Raw genomic sequence first — 2,221 nt, 5'->3', positions numbered from 1 at the left:
TTTGGCGATAAACTAGAGTATTTTATTCAATTTGCTAATTTAATTTAATTTTTTTTAAATATTTAATAAGATTATTTGAAACGCATAATAATTTAATTTTTATTAAACTACTAAAACAATTTATAAATACAAGAGAACATAATATAAAAAAAAAAAAAAAAAAAAAATTGTGATAAAAACCAATTTTTTAATTCTACCATAAATTAAGGTCTATTACTAAAAGTTACAATTAATTCATTTGATTATAATTTTAGACATTCTACCATTTCATTTATATTTATTTATATTATGACCTAAAACTATTATAATGGAAAAGATAAATGCAAATTTAACAAAACATTATTCTATTTAACAAAGAGGGAAAAAAGGAATTATAGTAAGAAATAGAGAAATTATGGTAAAAAATAGAGGAATTATGGTAAGAAATAGAGGAATTATAGATTTATTATTGTAAACGTTTTATTTAATAAAATATATTTCTTTTTTTCTCATTTTTTTATTCATATGATTAAGTTATCATAATTTAATATTTTATATTTGGGTTAATATTAGACTACTTAAAATGAGATACTTTAAATATTATAAATTTTTTATATATTTAATGAGGATATAATAATTTGAATATTTTTCTTATTTTGAAATGTCTTTTTTTTGGAATAAAATTTTGAATTAAAAGAAAACATGAAATAATACAGTTATATGATTTGGCTTTTTTCAGTCATTTATTTTTTACAATTTAACTTTGATAAAAAGTGAATCCTCATATCTGCATATGTCAAAGGAAGAATGATTTATTATTTAATTTTTTTTTTTTTTTTTTTAATGTTTTTTTATATAGCATATAAAATGTTAAAACATTTATTATTAATGATATATTTAAATTTTATATTTGGACATAATAACAAATTATGGAAAGTTTCACATTTTATTATTATTTTAAATATTATATTATAAAATTATAATTTTCTTTTTGTAATATTGTGAAATTTTTAAAATATAATGATATATATATAGTGAAGGTGACTTTTAATTTAAAATGTTAAATTTTTATTATATTTTCAATTTTAATAGTTCTATTTTTTTTTTTAAATTCCTTTAAATATTTTGTTTTAAACAAAAATATCCTCTATAAATAAAATAATTTGAGCTACTATATCAACTTTTACATTAAAAAAAAAAAAAAAAATATTACTTATATTTTATTCAAATTTACATGAAAATACATAATATAAATATATATGTATTTAATCTGAATGAGTAATTTATTTTCACTTTTAATTATTAATTTCTTTTTTCATATCTTCTGTTATTCCACATTGAAGCTTCATAGTATGTTCTACGATATCCTCTTCCTCTATCTCCTCTTCCTCTTCTATCTATAATAATTATAAAAAGAAAAAAAGTGTTAAAATGAAAAAATAAATTTCATTTTTATATAAATTTATAAAAAGTTTACATCTTCTTCTATAGGCTTTTTCTTTTAGTATTTGCTCAGGAGTCATCACATTAATCTCCTTTTCATCTAGGGGTTTCTGGTATCCAATCTCATTTTTATCAATTTTCTCTTCATTTTTAGACAAAATTATTTTCATGCATGGAACTGTGGTACTAAATTCAATTATCCTATTTGAAGTTGTTTTATTTTTATTATTTTCTTCATCTTCTTCCTCTTCAGTTGATATTTTATTATCATACTTTGTGTTTTTTTTTAATCCACTGGTATCCTCTCTATAAAACAAAGAAATAGCAAATCCATTTTATAAAAAGAATTTTCTCAACAAAGAATATTAATATATATACATGCATATTATAAAATATAAAAAATTACAAGAAAAAAGTGTAAGATGAAAAAAATAAAATACAATAAAAAATAACTTCATAAAATAAGATTATATATATATATATATTATTAATATTATTATTTTCAAAATATATATATATATTTCTCACAAAATTTTGTAAAGATATCAACATTTAACCTTTTAATTATATGTTCTTTTTCATAAAGTTTTGTAAATTGGTGTATACCTTTCGCTCTTCTCTTAACCATCTCAGCAACATTAACAACAGAACTAATTGCCTTACCCACCCCTGATAATATTACTTCATCGTATGTTTCAAACAAAACTATTGCCTTATAGACGTAATCTAAAGCATCACTTTTATAACTCACTCTTATCTCATTATCTAATTTAGTATCACTCTTATTGCTACCACTCAT

At 18.8% G+C, this 2,221-nt stretch overlaps 1 protein-coding gene across 1 annotated transcript; it reads right to left on the bottom strand.

Moving 5' to 3' along the window:
* Positions 1-1,281: 1,281 nt before the first annotated feature.
* Positions 1,282-2,221, bottom strand: PGAL8A_00257400 (DNA/RNA-binding protein Alba 2, putative; the record flags this gene model as incomplete). Its single annotated transcript, XM_028671318.1, has 3 exons — positions 1,282-1,376; positions 1,457-1,728; positions 1,980-2,221. The coding sequence occupies 3 exons, from the start codon at positions 2,219-2,221 to the stop codon at positions 1,282-1,284; spliced, it is 609 nt and encodes a 202-aa protein (XP_028527982.1).

The sequence above is a fragment of the Plasmodium gallinaceum genome (assembly GCF_900005855.1).
Source record: "Plasmodium gallinaceum strain 8A genome assembly, contig: PGAL8A_v1_76, whole genome shotgun sequence".
NCBI classification, from domain to species: Eukaryota; Apicomplexa; class Aconoidasida; order Haemosporida; family Plasmodiidae; genus Plasmodium; species Plasmodium gallinaceum.
Note: the sequence above shows the minus strand (reverse complement) of the source record. Positions and strands in the feature narration are given on the sequence as shown.